The 17,642-nt window shown below is 43.9% G+C and overlaps 1 protein-coding gene and 1 long non-coding RNA gene across 2 annotated transcripts in view; one reads left to right on the forward strand and one right to left on the reverse strand.

Moving 5' to 3' along the window:
- Window positions 1-4,186, forward strand: part of LOC136648209 (uncharacterized) — a 43,855-nt gene extending 39,669 nt beyond the window's left edge. Inside the window, exon 4 of the long non-coding RNA XR_010794330.1 lies at window positions 3,956-4,186. This is a non-coding gene — a long non-coding RNA (uncharacterized lncRNA). The remainder of the gene's footprint in view (window positions 1-3,955) is intronic.
- Window positions 3,178-17,642, reverse strand: part of TAF4 (TATA-box binding protein associated factor 4) — a 104,094-nt gene continuing 89,629 nt past the window's right edge. The window contains exons 14-16 of the mRNA XM_066624279.1: window positions 17,107-17,163; window positions 16,825-16,944; window positions 3,178-4,809 (exon numbers count right to left, since the gene is read on the reverse strand). Coding sequence (XP_066480376.1) covers window positions 4,642-4,809; window positions 16,825-16,944; window positions 17,107-17,163 — 345 coding nt within the window. The 3' untranslated portion in view covers window positions 3,178-4,641. The remainder of the gene's footprint in view (window positions 4,810-16,824; window positions 16,945-17,106; window positions 17,164-17,642) is intronic.

Raw genomic sequence — 17,642 nt, forward strand, 5'->3', positions numbered from 1 at the left:
TGCTTGGAGGCAGGCTGTGCAGCATGGCCACTCCCAGTTTGAAGAGACACTTGCCCAACAGACTGAGGCAAAGAAGGAAGGCCTGTGGCCAGGGAGACACACCAGGGACAGACTACATTTGCTCCCAGTGTGGAAGGGATTGTCACTCCTGAATTGGCCTTTTCAGCCACACTAGACGCTGTTCCACAACCACTTTTCAGAGCGCGATTCCATAGTCTTCCGAGACTGAAGGATACCAATGATGATGAATTTGGTCATGGAAAGGGTGCAAAATATTTATGGGCTCAGGTTACCAAATGACCATGGTACACCACATCTTGCATATTTGAAAGTGGATAGAAACCATCTTCCTAAAGGGCTCCTGTAGAAGTGTGCTAAGCTTCCACACTGGGGCAATGTTATATCCACAGTACCTCAAGATTATGTAAGACTGAACAAAAGTAGAAACACTGAACTGAAGGGGGAATGCTACATTCTCAGAAGACTGATCTTGAACTACCTGGATGAAGACAGTAATTACTGAGACCCTGGGGCTTCAGACTCACCACAAAGTGAAGGATACTGACTATGCTGTAATCCTTCTTGAGATGATGCTTACTTAGGCCACCTTTTCACAAATGCCTTATACCTCAGGCTTGGTGCTGCTCCCATGCATCTGGAAGCTGGAATTCCATGCATCTGGAAGCTGGAATTCCTCGCAGGATGGAAACCGTTTAAGCAACTTAGATTTGAAGTCATACCCAGGTCATATCCTTATTCTTGGTGCATCAACATGAAATGCCAGATTCCTTCCAGGTGAAATCAGATAAGGCACCTTTAATTCAGAAGACTTCTGCCAAACCTCTGCTGCTTGCTTCCCGTGTGAACCTGGATGCCAGTGTCCCTCCCAGGATCCACTTGCCCTCTCAGCCCTTGCCCAGCATGGCTTATAACAGGGCTTTTCAAACTGGGGTGTCGTGACGCTCGAGCCCGTGGGCCCTGGCCTGTTTCCCCTTAAGGAGTGGGGGCTGCCTGGAGGCAGGGGCTCGATCCCCAGGATCGCACTGCTCAGGGGAACTGCAGGGGCTTGGGTCCACTTACCCAAGCCTCCTGCAGCCTCCCAGGAGTGCAGGGAGCCCTGCACGACCTTCTGCACGGCTCCCCACAGCTTTGAAAGTGAAAGCTGAGCAATTGCGCCCAGCCTCCGCTAAAGTGGAAGTGGAGCGCGATCAGTCCACTTTCACTTCTGAAGCTGCAGGGAACCCTGCAGAAGGTTGTGCAGGGCTTCCCACACCCCACAAGGCTGCAAGACGCTCGTGCAAGTGGACTCAAGCCCCTGCAGCCCCCCTGAGCTGCCTCCCACCCCCCACCCCCCCGCAATAATTTAGAGTGGCTCAAACTCTCCCTAAGAGTTTGAAAACCGCTGCCACAGGGGATTCACTCCTTTTTATTTTAAAGAACAAGTTACACTTGAACTAAGAAACACTTAAAATGGAGGCTCTCTTTCAAAATGGGGGGAGGGGGTAGAAGTGGTTCATTCACTACTGAGGCTGCAGGTAAACAGAAACTGGAAGTTTGGATTTTCCCCTGCCTTTGAGGCATGGAGTATGTATGAGGGAAGAAGCAGATTGCTAGACTAGGATACTTCTGAGGCAGACTCTGCATGTGCAAAATTCCACATGCGATTCCGCATAAACCTTGAAGAGGAACCTGTGAGGTCCTGATGAGCCTCTTTTCCAGCTTTGGAGATTTCTTTAGGCATTGCCTGCACATGTTAAGGCCTAGTTTTGTAGGCATAAGGACTAGAAGCTTGCTTTTAAAGTAAAATGAAAACAAAGTTCTTAAGATGCTGAATTCTGCACCCAATACTAAATTCTGTACTTTTCTGCATTGGTACAGAACAGATATAATCCAGGACACATGGCAACTGGGACATCCTTTGGGGTCCATTCGATCCCAACTTTGTTCACAACAGCCCTTTTTCCTCTCCCGTTTGGTGCCTTTGCCAGAGGAGGGCAGCAAGCAACTGCGAGTGACGCTTTCAAGGAAAAAACTAGACACATCTTTGTCTGTTCAAATGTTCCTCCAAAGTAACAGCTGGGGATGTGTGATCCAGATCAGGACCACGGTCCTAAGGAAAACATACCCTGAAAGCTGCTATTTGCACCCATAGCAGCTTCACTGCCTTGGCAAATAAACTCGGGGCAGAGAACTGGTGATCATTTAACTGCCTTTAAAATGCTTTTATCTTTGTCTTATGTAAAATAAGCAAATATCTGGGAATGTGCTCAATTATAATTTATATAATGAATTGCATCAGCAATTCAACTTTTTTGTAGTGTGGCGAATCTACAGTATTGTCAATATGGGGTGGAGAATTAACAATTCTCCAGTCATCTTTCTTGCTTTGCCCAACAAGGAGGTGTTCGAAAACTATTTTATTCAAAAGTAGGCCAATTGTGTTCAGTTAAACTTAGACTGTAATCCTATCTTACTCACCGGAAAAACCACCTCTATAACATAGCAGACTGTGGAGGTAGAATGCACCACTTTAGTTTATAAGTATGAGATACCATTTTTGAATATTCTCTGCAAGAAAACTCTGCAAGCAGAAAACGAGCACATCAAAGAAAAAGGTTCTAGCCCAGCCTGCTCCCTGTATGCTATATTTCTACTTTCAGGGAGGTGTGTGTTTGGTTTTTTACAAAGGGATGCATATACACAGTTGGCACCAAAAAAACAATAAAAGTAATTTCCCCAGCTGCGGTATGAATGGATACAAAACAGTTTCACTTCATTTTGCTGCATGTATAGACTCAGGCTTTTGGATGGAGAATTAAACAAATTACTGGCATAATTTACTTCAAGTGCAGAAGCTAGTTTCCTTGATGCACAATTCATATTTTTATTTTATTTTAGGCACAGAGCAGCTAGCATCCCAGCCAACTATTTTTTTTCCAACACTGCTGTAAAGCAAGAGGTTTTCCTAAGAGTTCATTCTTGTAGCAGTGCAAAGGGTAAAAATATTAAATATATATCCAGAGAAAGAAATATTTTTATAGAGCAAAAATACTTACACAGATACAGATAAATTTGTTTTTAATAAAGGAGTTAATTTTCTTTCAATCCTATATAAAACAATAGCAATTAAAAACTTCATTTTTGAAAGTAAAATATTTACATATGAACAAGGAACTGTGCAAAATTTACATGAAAAAAAATGGAAAGACGGGATTTCTTCTCCTAAAAGACAAAATAAAAAGGTGTAACAGTTTGTTGGATGTCGATAAAAATACTGATCAGCATTCAGTTTACACACAAAAAGAGTTAAGGTGCAATCCACCAGAAACACTTCTTGAACGAGCCCCGTTGAAATCAACGCCAGTTTCGTGCCCAGCTCCCTTCACCTCAATAGGGCTTGGACAGGAAACGTTCACTGAGGCCCCTGCCCTTAAAAATCTAACATGAGAGGTCACACAAAGAAAGCCGACATATTTACAGTCATAAAAGTACTATCAATAGACAATTTAATACAATAACCTCTGAAAATATAAAGAACCAATTAGTATATTTGTAATAAAAAAATAGGTACAAAGAGGGGACTTTTGCTCTGGACGTCTTTAAAGTAAGCCCATCGCTTGCATACAGTCTCTTAGCAAAATAATTATAGTTTACATAGCCATTTTTTAATGTTATGTGCCAAAAATTATGTACAATTACTGACAAAATACACCAACCATTTTTCAACACTTGATTTCACACTGAGAAACTGTCTTTTTGATGATTCCTCTCAACTCTGATTTTTAATCTAAGCTTTCACTTTTGCTAAAAAACACAGTGCAAGTAAAATATATTTATGCTGAAAAGGTTTTTCTTTTTTTCCTTTTTTCTTATTTTTTTTAAAACTTTACAGCTTTACAAACTATAGCAAATAAAATGCATTTCTTTTTTTCCTTTTTCTTTCTTTTTTTTACAGACGCTGATAAAACATTCAGAAGAAACCCTTCTTTATGGGCCTTCAGAGTTGGGGATGCCTCTAATAAGCGATAATAATGAGATTAAAAGAATCAAGGTTACGCTTAAAATTAAGTGTAATCTAGAATTTGAACAATGGGGGAAGATAAATATTTATTAAAATCAGTTTGCTTTGCTAACTGACTTCTTTTAAAAGCTAAAATAAAATGAGGTCATCTGCTGTAGACATATACCTATATAATCGATTTAGTTAAGTAAAACTGAACTAAAATGCACAATTAATGTTGAAATTGCTACAGAATCTGACACAGAGTAGCTGGTTATTTGCTAAACGGTTCCATCAGTCTCTATAATATGGCTTGTTTGGCAAGAAGGCCACTCAATCAAAGAGAATGAGTTAAACTTTGAATTGTCCTCTTATCGTCTCCTCAGGCCTTTGCAAGTCTCCTTACTGTCAAAGAAAGGGATCTCTTACACCAAAGAGTTCATCATAAATGGGAATAGAAAACAGTTCCTTGTAAAGATGTGGTTGTCTCAGGATGGTGGTGGTGGTGGTGGTGGTAGTGGGTTGTTTTCCTCAAACAATATCCCATATGCTCGTTACAAAAAGGCGTAATCTGCAAATATATATAAAAAAAGTGTCCCCAGGTGTCTTCTCTGCCAAAAATACCTTGATCTTCTCCACTTTTACTTAAGGAATGCTTTGTATAGCAATAGTGAATGGCTTGTCTCTCGCTCATTTTCTAAACAAAATATGAGGTCCCTGAGGTTCACCCGTGTTATCCTTTGCCGTGTAAACTGCCTGGTTGTTCCAACTCCGGAGCTGCCTGGGACTGCCACATTCGTACTGGATCCCTGCAGATGGAAAAGGAGAAGTCAATCTTTGCTATGTTCTCAGACAGAATCTTTTGCAGCAGCAACACAGTTCAGGAAGGTGGGAAGAGAGAACTGAGAATTTCTACAAGCTAGCAGTTTGGCTGGGTACTGGAGATTTCTCTCCTTGAATACATGACACTGCCTTATATGGTTTCAGACAATAGTTCCATCTAGCTTAGTATCATCTATATGACTGGATCTTCAGGGATTTGGCCAGGTCAAGGATTCAATCTGCAAAGTTCTGTGATTCATTCCCACGTGCAGCCTGATCTCCTGTGAAAGATGCACTGAAGCTGTTAACACCACCTGTTGCCATTGCAGAGGTAGCTCCAACTTTGAGTGGCTTTTCCCCTTTTTTCCCTTGGAAGCAAAGTGCTCTGAAGGTTCCGCTTCATCCCGTCAACAATCACTGCCTCCAATCTCTAACACACAAGTACAGATACAGGTATCTGTTCTCACTCTTTCCGTGACCATTTACATGGGTTCTAATTTCTTACCTCATTCATCCTTGCACTTCCCTATGAGACCATTAGACCAGAGACCTCTCTACATGACCACTTCAGGCACAGAAGCCACTTACTTGTGCTGCTGGCAAGCCACGACCACCCACAGATGGAAGCAGCCATGCAAGGGATCATTCCCAGCCTAAGCACTGAACAAAGGGCCTGCTGCACCTGCATCCATCAATATCTTTCAACAGATTTGAAATAACTGAATAGCTATTGATCACTGAATCACTGAATAGCTATCAAGTATTGCCTGATACATATTCTTAGCCTCATGTGCCTTTGCTACACAATCTGTGGAAGCAACAACTGTTTCATAAGCAATTACAAAGAGGCACCCTCATGGAAGCAGCACTACCCGGCCTACCCCTAAGCAGCAGGCAGGCATCTAGAAAATAGAGTGGCCTCATGCAGCTTTGTGGGGAAACGCAATCAACAGTTACATTTCCAGTACTGCAAGACAAGAGGTGCCACAAAATTTCCATGCCCATGAGAAATGCTGCAATATTTGTACAGCTTCTGCACTTACTAGATGGGGTATTTTTCTGGTAGTGAAAACTCTGCAAGGGAAGCCGATGTTAAAACTTATCAAGTTTTGTCTACTTGCTTTGCACATGTAGAAAGTAATTCATCTTGCCAAGCATCCAAAATGGGATGCCCACACATGTACACTTGTCCTCTTAAATGGTGCTCTCTCAAGGAGGACTGTATTTGAAAAGCACTTTTGCAAATTAAGCACCTTTGAGGGGTACCTGCTCTGTGCTAGGCATAAAAATGATCACTGACTAAAACATGACAGAATCTGAACTTGTTTGTTACTGTTACATTTGGAAAAGCTCAACCTTTGGCAGGATACATACTGTGAGCTTCTTTAAACCTTATTCTAAAAAGAAGTATAGTCAACACAGCTAACACCATTTACCATATTAAATATAGAAGCACGGCCTTGCCTTTATTGTGCAACATGTTTGCTATAAAGTGCATCAGTAACTACTAATTGTACATAAAAACAACAAAAGTACTACCAAAAGAAAAGGAGTAAAGTAGTATATTGAAACAGCTGGGGTGATTCTGTAGAGTTGTCTCACCCTTGTAGAGGCAGTAATGGGCTGTAACCAGCAGGTGACACATACAGACAGGAGGATTTACCTCTGCTCTTATTTTCAGAAACAACCATGTCTTTCTGATGCGTGTGCACAAGTTGATCATCAATACTGTGGGACTGTCCGTTTTAGCAAAGGCACTTTGGTGCAACAGTGGAAACATCAGCGCACTGTGATGTATCTTCTCCCCACCCTAATCCTGGCACTAGGATCTCACCATCCCCTCACTGTCCATCCTACCCCATTCATTTGTTCAAATCGCAAGTGAGTTGCTCTCCTGCTGGCTACCTGCTTTGCTCACTCTCCAATGAGCTCACCAGAAGGTCAAGGTCCACAGACTTGACCCACCCCCACTTGACTCTTCACACTATCTCCTATCCCACACTACAAGCAGGACCATATACTCATCCCTCCAACCTTCCTGGCTAACCTCTCTTCAATTGTCTATGGCAGTGATGGCTAACCTATGGCACGCGTGCCACAGAGGGCACGCAGAACGTTTTTGGTGGGCACTCGAAGCCATCGTCCCAGCTGCCAGGCTCAAGCCTCTGCTCACCGCCCCTGGAAGGCGCCAGCAGCCAGGACAAAGGAGGGAGGGGCGAGGCCAAGCTTGGAAAAGGAACAGACAGCAGGGGGAAGAGCCAGGCCCCCAGGGAGGAGTCATCCCCAGCAGCCCAATGGGAGCGCTTCCTCCCTCCCCTGTCTGGGGTAAGGCGGGAGGCCTTACTGTGAAGGTGCGGTGTGTCCGCGGGCTCAGCAAAGCTGCTGCTGCTGCTGCTGCAGGCTTTGAGGTGCCAGCCCTGCATGAAGTAGATCTCATTAAAGTCACTGGGGCTTGCTCCAAGGAAAGCGTGGCTGGGATTGCAGCCTCAGAGCCCAATCCTACTGTAGGATTGCATGTCTACTCAGAAGTAAGTTCACTGTAGTCAGTGGGGCTTACTCCCAGGAAAGTGAGGGTAGGATTGCAGCCCCAGTCAAAGGGGGGGGGGGAGCTCGTAGTTTAAGAGCCCAAGCCCATGCATGTCTACTCAGAAGGAAGTCCAATTAGAGTCATTGGGGCTTGCTCCCAGGAAAGTATGGCTTGGATTGCAGCCTGAGAGCCCACTTGTATGCATGTCTACTCAGGAGTCACAGAGTTTCAACTGTGACTCTGAGTTTGAAGCCCCAGAAAGCCATGGGGCTGGGTTTTTGCGCGGCGCGGCAGCTCTGGAGGCTCGGCGGGGTGTTGACTGCGAGGGGCGGGTGGTGGCTGCTCTCCATGGGGATGGCCTCTACGCCCGGCCCCCTCCTGTGCCCCCCGGGCTTCCTCGGCCAGAGCGGGGATGAACTGACAGCGCTAGGGCTTGGCGTGTGCAGGCTGCCGGGCTGAGTGGTCAGCTGTTGGGGGCTGCCTTGGTCTGAGTGTCCAGCTGTTGGTGGGTTTGTGGGCGGGGTGGTCGCGGGAGCGCCTGCCCCCGCCATGAACTAGCAGCAGCAGCAGCAGCAGCAGCAGCAGTTGGCCATCCGGGCAGAGATCCAGTGCTTAGATCTGAGAGCACGTCATCGCCATCAAAGCTGGATCGCTGCTCCTCAGTTAATCTCGGTCTCTCTGTCCTGGGCACGTTCACTAGCTGCCTGGGGGATTCATCCCCGCAAATTGGGCATCAGGTGGAAGCTTCAGGCTGCAGTCCTGTCCACACTTGCCTGGGAGTAAACCCCACTGACTATAATGGGGCTTACTTCTGAGTAGACAGGCATAGGCTTGAGCACAGAAGCTGCAGTCCTGTCCACACTTGCCTGGGAGTAAGCCCCACTGACTATAATGGGGCATACTTCTGAGTAGACAGGCATAGGCTTGAGCGCTGAGGTTGCAGTCCTGTCCACACTTGCCTGGGAGTAAGCCCCACTGACTATAATGGGGCTTACTTCTGAGTAGACAGGCCCTGAGAGCCCAATCCTACCCAACCTTTCAGCACCAGTGCATCCCAAGGTGATGGACCAAATGTTCCCATACATTAAGGAGGCTTCTGTGACTGCCCCCCACCACCACAGGAAGCAGTGCATACTTCATTGGCACAGCAGCAGCAGCACTGGAAAATTGGATAGGATTGGGCCCCAAGTCTGTAGTTGTCCTCATTCCACCCCCACCTCTCTTTCACTTGGGCGTGAATCTGGTGCAGGCTTTCTCAGAAGTAAGCCTTTTTTCAATGTAAACTGAATTCTGAGTAAAGTGTCACAGGATCACTCTGTACATTCCCTGTTCAGCTGTGCCTGCTGCCCTATTCCTTTGCTGTTGTATTTATACAGGGGGTGGTAATAAGTATTTATGCAGCACTTCAAAAATGCTGCCCTGGCATTGTCTTGTCTATACCTGCAGTAACTCTCAGGTAGGTCAGTATTATTATCCTCCTGTTGCAGATAGCCACTATTATCCTCCTGTTGCAGATAGTTGACATCTCTTAGCCACTACACTACACTTGCTAAGGTTCATTTCTCCCTAGTGAGTGGAAATGCCCTTCTTATTCAGTGTAACTTTGGTAACTTCCTTATGTTTAACCTTGTCTAATTGGATCCTGGGCAATCCAGTCATCTTTTAAAGTAGGGGAGAGTAACTGTGTACCCTCTTTACCTTTGTGAAACACTTGAGAAGATAGAAGGGATGACAAAGGACAGCACAGTTAGTTCTGAAAATGAAATCCTTAAAGTGTGGAATTCTCTGCCAAATAATTTTAAGTCAATGAAAGCACTTGGGATTGCTTTGTTTGGATTATCTTATGCTTGTGAGCAACTGTTTTCAGCTTTGAATGATATCACATCTGACACCAGAAACAGACTAACAGAAGAGCTGAGTGGTGCTACATATGTTGCTCTCAAACTTACAAAGTATGAGCCAAGGTTAGACAAATTATCAGCATGCATACAACAGCAAAAATCACATTAATGGTTCAGAAACAGGCCAAATGCAAACTTTGACCTTTCAATAAAAAGTTGTATCATTGAAAGCTCTGTTATTGTGTTTTTCTTTAAAGACAAAAGATGTTAATGTATGAGTTGTTTTTTTCTAAACTAAAACCTCAGTATTCAGGTTAAATTGCCGTGTTGGCACTTCGCAATACATAAGTGGGTTTTGGGTTGAAGTTTGGGCACTCGGTCACTAAAAAGTTCGCCATCACTGGTCTATGGCATCACAGTGTAGCCCTTCCTTCAGTCCAGTGCAGAAGCACAATTTCTAAGATGGAAATGGAACTTCTCATCAGCTGCTGTAGCACAAGCGTGGCAGCCTGTCCAGCACCTTACAACAGGGAAGCAAATCTCATGCAACTTTTAGAGTGAAAGTAGATTTGCAGAGCTAATTAGCAGATTAGTCTTGTGATCAGTCCCCAGACTAATAATTACTTCCAAGTAATTAGCCTGCCAAACCCAATGAATGTCCAGGTCACTCCATGGTACTAAGATGCATGCAGGTAGGCAGGTAATGGGTTCCATAAGCTTGTAAATTTTTCACATTTGTCTGCAAGTCTGAGATGGAAAGCTTTCTTCCTGTTTCTGTCCAGCCCTTGACAGTATGCTAGGCATACTTAGGTTGTATGGACAAGCTTGTCTGTACACAGTAAACCCATGTATTTGAACACATTAAGTGTGGAATCATGAATCAACTCCTCTAAGCTGTTCAAGGTAGTTCTATAAAATATAAAAAAAGAACAACAAACCACATGCACAAAAGGGGGTTTCCCAGAAAAATGTGCCAATATTTTTAAGGCAGGTGATGGATTTGATGTTTGCTGGCTAATTGGGTAATTTCCTCTGATTAAAAGATTATCACCACAGTTTCACTGAAAACTTTTCCTACACCATAAAAAAAATGATATCAAAGATTTCCTAGGGACCTAGACCAAAGTCCAACAGAATTGTTTCTGGTATAAGAACCTTTATCACTAGCAAGGTAGATATTCAAATATGTAGGCGCCACATTAAATATACAACTACTACGCTTCTCAAAACTGTCCTGAATGTTTGGATAAAGCTGATGGAAGACACAACTAAGAATACATAGGAAGATCAAGACTTCATAATGGTCCTGAAAATAGGCATAATGAGGTCTCACTCATAAGTGAGATTTATTTGCTATTTATAAACAAGGAAAATGTTAGGTGGATGGCAGAAATAGAAAGGTACATTTCAGGAGCATATTTAGTACAGTCCAGATCCTGCTCTCTATACCATCTGACAAATCTCTACAGGTACAATATCACAAGGCAGTGTTTCCTGTTCACCACCACCACGAAGTACAGATACTCATGTTTATGTTAGACCCCCAAAATGCAATCTAACCATGCCCATTTGGGGGGGGGAGTGCTAAAAGTATACCCTCATTTTTCCTCAGGATTATTCACTCTCAGATCAGATCAGTTTAGGGGCACTATTAACTGAGAGATTTTGCCTTAGCCCTTTTAACTCAGAAACCAGATTCAGATGCAACAACAAACCATGGCTTTTAGCCATGGCACAAGACTGAAAGCTTCTTTTTTGATTCAAGCTGCAGTTTCCCCATTTCATACTAACTTGGAAACTTGATTGCTTAAACCACAGTTGCAGCAACACACACCATCAACTAAGTGTAGTTGTATAACCAGTTTCCTGACTTTGGATGAAACAGGAAACTCCAGTTCATAACAAACCAGGCACAGAAGTTATACATCTCCTCCTGTCATGCATGCATCAGAGGGGGGACCACATCAGCCAAAGGTTTGTGCCAACTCATGCTCTGAATCCAACCAAAATCTCTTCTTGTATTTTCCTCTTCTTTATTCCAAGTTCTCATACTGTAGCACATGCTTCCTCTTAGGGTGGGAACGCATGAAATGGCAAGCGGGTGAAACTTCAAGGAGGGAATGAAATGTATGGTCAGTTCATTTCAGTTCATACAGGGGGCTGCAGGGGCTTGAGTGCACTTACCCAAGCCTCCTGCAGCCTCCCAGGGGTGCAGGGAGCCTGGTGCGATCTTCAGCAGGGCTCCCCGCAGCAGTGGAAGTGAAAGCAGAGCGATCGCGCTCCACTTCCGCTTTAGCAGAGGCGGGGCACGATTGCTTCGCTTTCGCTTTCACTGCTGCAGGGAGCCCTGCTGAAGATCGTACCAGGCTCCCTGCACCCCTGGGAGGCTGCAGGAGGCTTGAATAAGTGCACCCAAGCCCCTACAGCCCCCTGAGCGGCGCGATCCTGGGGGTCGTGCTGCTGCCTCCTCCCTGCCTCCAGGCTGCTCTCACCCTTAAGGGGGCAGAGGCCAGGGCCCACAGGCTGGGGCGTCGCGACACCCCAGTTTGAAAAGCCCTGGCTGAGAGGGTCATTGTAAGAGTCTGCCCGGTAACAAGATATTCAAAGGCTACCTGTTCTGTTAAGAGCAGAAACTATGGTGGAGATTCCTACACAGCTGTTCCTTCTCAAAGTCCAGGGGAGAGAGACTTTAAAAACATTTGGATAACTCCAAGAGTCACCAGGGTCATGGCCAAGAATGCAAGGATAAGTGGGACTCTCTAAGTGTTCAATCCTACTCAATGCCTGCCGGCTCACTGCTGGTGCACACTGTTGCAAATGTACCTTAAGCGCCAGTGGAGCACTGGTGCTGGAGCACTAGCCCCATTGCAGGGCTACTCACCTTACCCGGGGGACGAAAGTCCCCTTCTCCTGAAGAGATGGCAGTGGCTGCCTGGGCCATGTAGGATGCTGCAGCAGCCATTTTCAGCACTGCTGCAGCCCCGCACACTGGGCAGCTCAGGATTGGGCTGCCTGTCCCTGGTTCCCAACCTGTGGTCCATGAGATGCTAAGAAGTGGTCCATAAGGTCTCAGGAAAAAAAAATTGCTTTTGACCACTTAGACCACCCATGGACAACTCCCAGCTGCTAACAAAAGCAACAACCCACATATCTTTTCTATAAATGATAAATCTAATTATTACAAATTTAATTGTATTTTTTGTATGGAGGGGTTGGGGGGATGCATGTGATCCACAACAATTCCAGTTTTTGCCTCAGTGGTCCATGAGCTCCTAAAGGTTGGGAATCACTGCTCTAAGTAAAGTAGGGGATCTTGATATGTTATATTTAGAAGTTTCCCAAAAATGCTCAAGCAGGAAAAGTTACCATGCAATTAATGAATTTACTTAAAGTTAAAGTTACTCAAGAACACTGAATCTGCCAAGACAACATTGGACATTTTTATGGTTTCACTGATATTAAACATTAGATCTGCATGTTAATTTTGCAATAGTACAGAAGAAATTACAACTTTCTCATCTTTTCAGTCACCGTTCATTTAGAGCTAAACAAATATTGGATTGTTTTGCTTAAAGGTGACTTTACATATAATTAAAATTTAAAGTTTGTTGGACATCAGTGTTCCAATTTGGTTAACAAACCATTTGGTACTATGCTTAACAGAAGAAAAGTAAATGCACCCAAAGAGAGACAAGGGGAGCTCAGTTTTAAAATGTCAACTGCTACACCAGCCGCACAGCTGTGAGTCAATTAGATCTTAAGCAGCTGGTTTTTAATTAACCAAACAAAAGCTTCGATTCAGGACGCCTGCAGTTGATTTGGCTATCCAGTTACTGATTAATCTAAGATAACTAAATTAATCAGAGTTTGCTGAAGTGCAAACAAGACTTTCTGTAGAATATAAAACAGATCCCAAGGATTAACATGAACATTAAGTTAAATTGCGAGAGCACGCACCCACAAATTAGGGAGTAATTCTAACAGCTTTGGCTGAATGTAGTAATGTGGTATAAAACTGAAGCTGCTTTCAGACAGTACATAAGCAACTGTGGCAATGCAGGTCCACTTAACAGTCTGTGGGGTAACATCCAGAGTAACACTTCAATGAATGGGAAACATTCAGTGGTTCCCAAACTGAGTGCTGCAGGATCTGGGAAGCCATGGAATATTTTTCCAGAAGTTCCAGCTGTGTCTCTAAGACTGTAGATCCCACAGCAAAGAAACTGTAGGGGTACCATGAAAGAATTGCTTTGACAGTAAGGATACTGTGACCAAAGTAAGTTTGGGAACCTCTGCACTAGCACAGCGTTCTTCAGCCTTGGGGTTATGGACCCAATGGTTGAAGCCCACTGGACTAGAGCACCACCAGCTAAAGGGGGGCATCTGGTGTACCCCTTCAGGTACCAGGAGACTGTGTCCCAGTCCTGCTCAGGTTCTTAGTAACTAGGCTAAAATAGCTATCACTACTGCCAGGCTTCATGATAACTTTTTCTGCTCTCTCTAATAAGAATATTTGGTTACAGTGAACTGTGCTGGGAGGGTGTAATGGGAGGTAAGGAGTGGACTGCGATGGGGCAGAGGTGAGCAGATAGAGTCCCGGGAGGGAGGCAGGATTTACGGTAGGTCCCCAGGCTCTTAATTGTTTGGGTTGTGCCATGAAAAAGATTGAAGGCACTGCACTAGCGGATGACAACACTGAGAATCTTAACATAGAATACCATGATTATTCAAAAGGCATATAAAAGTTCTTATCTTTTGGACAGAAATAAATATGATCTTTAATAAATTTACCACAGAAAAGAGCCTCTGCTTCTTCGAAGAGGTCAATATTATTCAAAGTTAAATGAAAGGCAGAAAAGGGGGGTCACCTAGCAATCCAATCCATTCTCCCTCTTTTGTATGAAAGAGTGATGGTGCTTCATTCTTTCATACTGCTAAAAAGTGGTACAGCAATTTGACAAGCAATGGTATAGCCTTGCTACATCCCATGTTGGCAGTGATGCAAGTGGGACGGTCAACAGTAACCATTAGGCCATACCATCACCACCACCTGTAACTCAAGGCATCACCAGTTAATTTGAAACTCATACATAAAAGTTTGTAACTAAATTGTTTCAATTTATTGCCCTCACACTTGATGAATCAGTGCACTAGTGTGTGATCAATGTTACTTTATGAATGCTATAGTATTTTATGTACATCACTTTCTACTCCTAATAATGCAGATAATGCAATTAACAGGTTTTAGAAATAAGTTTTGACCTCCATTTAACTACCTGCAAAACTTTACAGGCCAAGGGCACAATCCAGCGAAGTACTTGGGCCAGCCCAAGAGTGTTGCAAACATGCTGTAAAGTACATTTGCGCCTCCTTGTGAGTTGGCCTGCGAAGGCTGACACAAGCCTCTGTGCCAATGAGGCACCAAGTCTTGCATCGGCTGAGCTTGGCCGACACAAGACTCTGGGGTGGGCGGGGAGGAGACGGGAGGGAGGCATTCTGGTGCCTCGTCGGCGCAGAGGCTTGTGTCAGCCTTTGCAGTCCAAATCACAAGGAGACGGGAGGGAGGCATTCTGGGGCGTTCCTCAGGAGGTGGCGCAAGACCGAGGAGACCCACCACGGCCAGGGTGGTTTATCCAAATATAAGGGCAAGAGTTGCCCCTTACCTCTGGCTTATTCACTTTGGGCCCCTATCCTGAGCTGGATACAGTGGAAGTCTCTTGGCTTGCCTGTTCCAGCACAGGATAGGATTGCGCCCCAAGTCCCCTTATTTCCATGCTGCTTCCTTGTAGGTATTTGTGTTTAGAGCTCCAGTTTTCTATTGTAAAGGTCTTTGTAAAATACTCTCTTTCAACTTACTAATGACAACTGAACTTATATGACTGTCCTGCCTGCTCCCTCCCCTCTCCAGCTCCCTGCGCCAACTTACTGGTGATGGCAGGCATCCCTGATCTGGTTGCAGACCCAGCCACTTACCTCGCATGGTAGTGGCCAGGCCATTCTGAATGGCTCACCATCATTCGCAACAGCCATAAATGGCCTTACACCACCAGAGTGAGTATACATGTGGCACAAGGCCTGCTTAGGACTGGGCCATAAGAGTGTTTTGCTAAGATATTTAAGGAAGAGAACCTTTGAATATAACTATGTCTCCAGGGCAAGAAAATTGCATCTGTTGAAAGCTTCAAGAATTAATGGAGAAACATGTGAACTCTGAAGCCAATTTTCTTGTTTTCTTCCATACTACTAAAATAATAAAGAGAAACTGGCAGAAACGTTGGCGTTTATATAACTGTAGGTTGTCTTCAAGGCATCTGGAGTTGCAGATCAGGTATATCAAAGCTCCAAACCTTTGTTTCACAGAACTACAATTGTTTGTTATCAAGCATTCAAGAAACTACCCCACACTGGCTCACACAAGAAATGCCAACTTCGTTTTCTTTAAAGAAGAAAACAAAAAAGGCTTGCAGGGAAACACAGGTGAAGAAGTATCCTCTACTCCAACTCATCTTGAAGTTATCAGTACAAACAGATAATGTGTAAATGATGTTCTCTATTACTTAGCAAGGGGGAGCAACTGTCCTCTTAACCCCAGCACAGCATCTTTTTCAGGGGCTGCTGCAGGTACCTTCTGCATATATATATTTTTTAGATTGTGAGCCCTTTGGGGCTCTATTTTGCTATGTAAACCACTCTGTGAATTCCTTTTTGTTGAAAAACAGTATATAAATATTCTTAATAATAAATTATGGATCTTCAAAATATTCTTGACTATCAGAACATAGACACACAATTATGAGAAAGAAATCTACACATTAAAAGACTTTTTAAAAGATTTAACAAAAATATTAAGGATAATTAAAAAAATGAGGAGGGACAGCAACTTTGGGAGTTCCAAAGTGTGTAGTCAACAAGCACATCTCCAATTTTGTTTTTGGGGGATGCATAAGAATCCTCCTGCCTCCTTCCAATCAGGCTCTGCCTGAGGTGGGTCATTCTACTGTGTACCAGAATCAGCTGCAATTGGATCATGAAATCACTCCTGGAGTAGAGATACATTAGAATTATGCAAACTCAAAAGGAGGTGTTGTGTCTTTGTAAGAGTCGCTGCTCTAGTGACTCAGATAAAAGCATAGGACGGGGCGTCAAACTCGCTTCATACAGCGGGCCAAATAGCATTCATGAGGCCTACTAAGGGCCGGAAGTGATGTCATTAGGCAAGAAGTAATGTCATTAAACATGTGACAACCAGAAATAAACACTTTTTTTCTCACTTAGAAATTCATTCACTGCAAATGACAGAAAATACATCAATCTTGATCGTATTTAAAGATATGGGAAAGCCCAGCTATGTGCACCACCCTTTCAGCAGTGACACCACAGCACTGTTCAGCAGCTGAGAGTCCAAAGGCCGGATAAAATGCTTTCACGGGTTGCATCTGGCCCCCAGGTCTACGTTTGACACCCTGGCATAGGACATAAGCTCTACGGAGGGGTTCATGTGCACTACAAGTATAGTCAGGGACAGATTGAACTGTAATCTCCACTTTTAAATCCAGACAAAGTGTCTGATGGAGCTGTCAGACATCTGGGACACACTGGTGCAAGTGTATACAAAAAGAGTTATAGTACTGTACCTCTGTCCCTGATCCAGAGCCTGGAGAGTCCACTTTCCTCTTCTTTCTGGGCCCTATTGCAGCCAGAGCCGTTAAGTTGGCATCCCTCTGTCTCATTTGTGCTAATTCTTGTTGCTGCATCTGCGTTTGGCAAACAGAAAGTCAAAATTCCATTTTATTTTTATTTTATGCTTTTGGAAACGTAGTCATTAAAATGATTACGCAGTTGAAAATAAGACACAAGACATATAATATTAAAATGACAAATGTACTTCAAGATGATATGCATTTTTGAAAACATACCTCCTTGGCCTTCTGTTTCAACCTAAGCTGCTCTGGATCTTCTTGTCGAGATCGAGACTGTGTTTGGAAAGAATTTGGAAAGAAGAGGGGTAAGGTGGAAAAAGGAACAAAGAGGTAAGACATTAAAGCATAAGCAGAAACATTTTTAAATCGTGTACTTAGCTATATTTAAACTTCAGTTATAGTTAATATATAAATAATATTCTACTTTCTCATATTTCATCCTTAAATACCATAGGCTACCTTCAGTTTTAAGAATAGGACACAGACATCCATTTAGAATCTGTTACATGTGTTTCTGTCTCCATGCTGACAGTGTAACTCAACTGACTTTCTCCCAATTCAACTAAGGGCGCAATCCTATCCTGCGCTGGAACAGGCAAGCCAAGAGGCTTGCGCTGTATCGAGCACAGGATAGGGGCCATAAGCAGCTCACCCAGAGGCAAGGGGAAACATTTCCCCTTACCTCCGGGTAAGGGCGACTTGCCCCTATAGGTCTCCTCAGACTTGTGCCACCTCTTGAAGTGAAACAAGTC

Source organism: Tiliqua scincoides, chromosome 4, assembly GCF_035046505.1.
Source record: "Tiliqua scincoides isolate rTilSci1 chromosome 4, rTilSci1.hap2, whole genome shotgun sequence".
Taxonomy (NCBI): domain Eukaryota; kingdom Metazoa; phylum Chordata; class Lepidosauria; order Squamata; family Scincidae; genus Tiliqua; species Tiliqua scincoides.